This window comes from Marmota marmota, unplaced genomic scaffold, assembly GCF_001458135.2.
Source record: "Marmota marmota marmota unplaced genomic scaffold, marMar, whole genome shotgun sequence".
Lineage (NCBI taxonomy): Eukaryota > Metazoa > Chordata > Mammalia > Rodentia > Sciuridae > Marmota > Marmota marmota.
The window spans coordinates 12,249,969-12,251,060 of NW_025999998.1; the positions used below are offsets into that span (position 1 = coordinate 12,249,969).

Below are 1,092 nucleotides of genomic sequence, written 5' to 3' on the forward strand. Positions count from 1 at the left end.
CACATCCCAGTTTAGAAGCTTCTACTGACCAATCTATCATGGTTTTTTGGAGAAGTGGAATGTCCCCATTTCACTGAACAGAGGGAATGCAGAGCACCAGGCATGCCACAAATTCCACTGGATGAAAAAAAGAGGGCGGGGGTATTCCTGGGTTAATAATACTGGACCATTAATACTGAAACTTCTGAGATATAAAACTTATTCCACCCACCTTTTCCAAATTTTACTCTAGACTGTCCTAAAAGAATTCCCCTCCCTTCCATTCTGGGGAACAGAAGTTAAAATTAGGGCCAACCCTGCGGGACTGACATGCCAGATGCAGAGAGGCTGTCCCCTGAAATAAGCTGGTTCCCACCGCGGATGGGCGGGGCAGGCGCCTCTGGTCCCAACCAGCGAAGGGACTGCTGGAAGGCCTGCCCCTTCCAAGTGTCGGCAAGGGGTCTGGTCCCAAGCTTTAAAATCCTGAAGGAAGGCACCTCGTGCCGACCTCTCCTCTCCTCTCCTCTCCTCCAGCGGTGGCTGGCTGTTCAAAACTGTGAGGTCGTGTCCCTGAGCAGCTCCCGCGTCGCCTGGGACAAGGGGGCCGAGCGGTTTGACCGCCCGCTGCAGCCCAGCGTCGAGACGCTCTCCACACAGGCACCTCCAGCTTGCCACTCCGCCCGCTTTGCAAAGTTGGGCAGCTCCAGGAGCAAGCTTTGCCTCTGGGCTTCTCCCTCCTGGGCCCCAGTGCCCCCGCCTCCCCGCTCCCTTTCACCACCAGCAGCCGGTCCCGGAGTTGGCAGCCTGCATCCTTTGCCCAGCCCTGCTCCCTGAAGCACGACCATGCTGCTAAGGGGCGTCCTCCTGGTGGTGCAAGGTAAGGCCCGGACGAGGGAGGACCCCCGGGGGGCGCTCTCGCGGCTCGCTCCAGCTCTTGCTACCCCGGTGGCAGGGCTCGCGGTGCTGGGCTGGGCCATCCGAGGGCGCCTCCCGATCCTTCTCCGCAGCCGTTAATCTCCGCTGGCCAAGCCTGGGGTGGGAGTGGGCGTAGGGTCCCGTAGCGAAGTTCCCCCGTGGCTGCTGGGGGAGGTAGTGCATCCCTCTCCCGCCCCC

The 1,092-nt window shown here is 60.3% G+C and overlaps 1 protein-coding gene across 1 annotated transcript in view; it reads left to right on the forward strand.

Moving 5' to 3' along the window:
* Positions 1 to 248: 248 nt before the first annotated feature.
* Positions 249 to 1,092, forward strand: part of Mamdc2 (MAM domain containing 2) — a 153,875-nt gene continuing 153,031 nt past the window's right edge. The window contains exon 1 of the mRNA XM_015492912.2: positions 249 to 856. Coding sequence (XP_015348398.1) covers positions 823 to 856 — 34 coding nt within the window. The 5' untranslated portion in view covers positions 249 to 822. The remainder of the gene's footprint in view (positions 857 to 1,092) is intronic.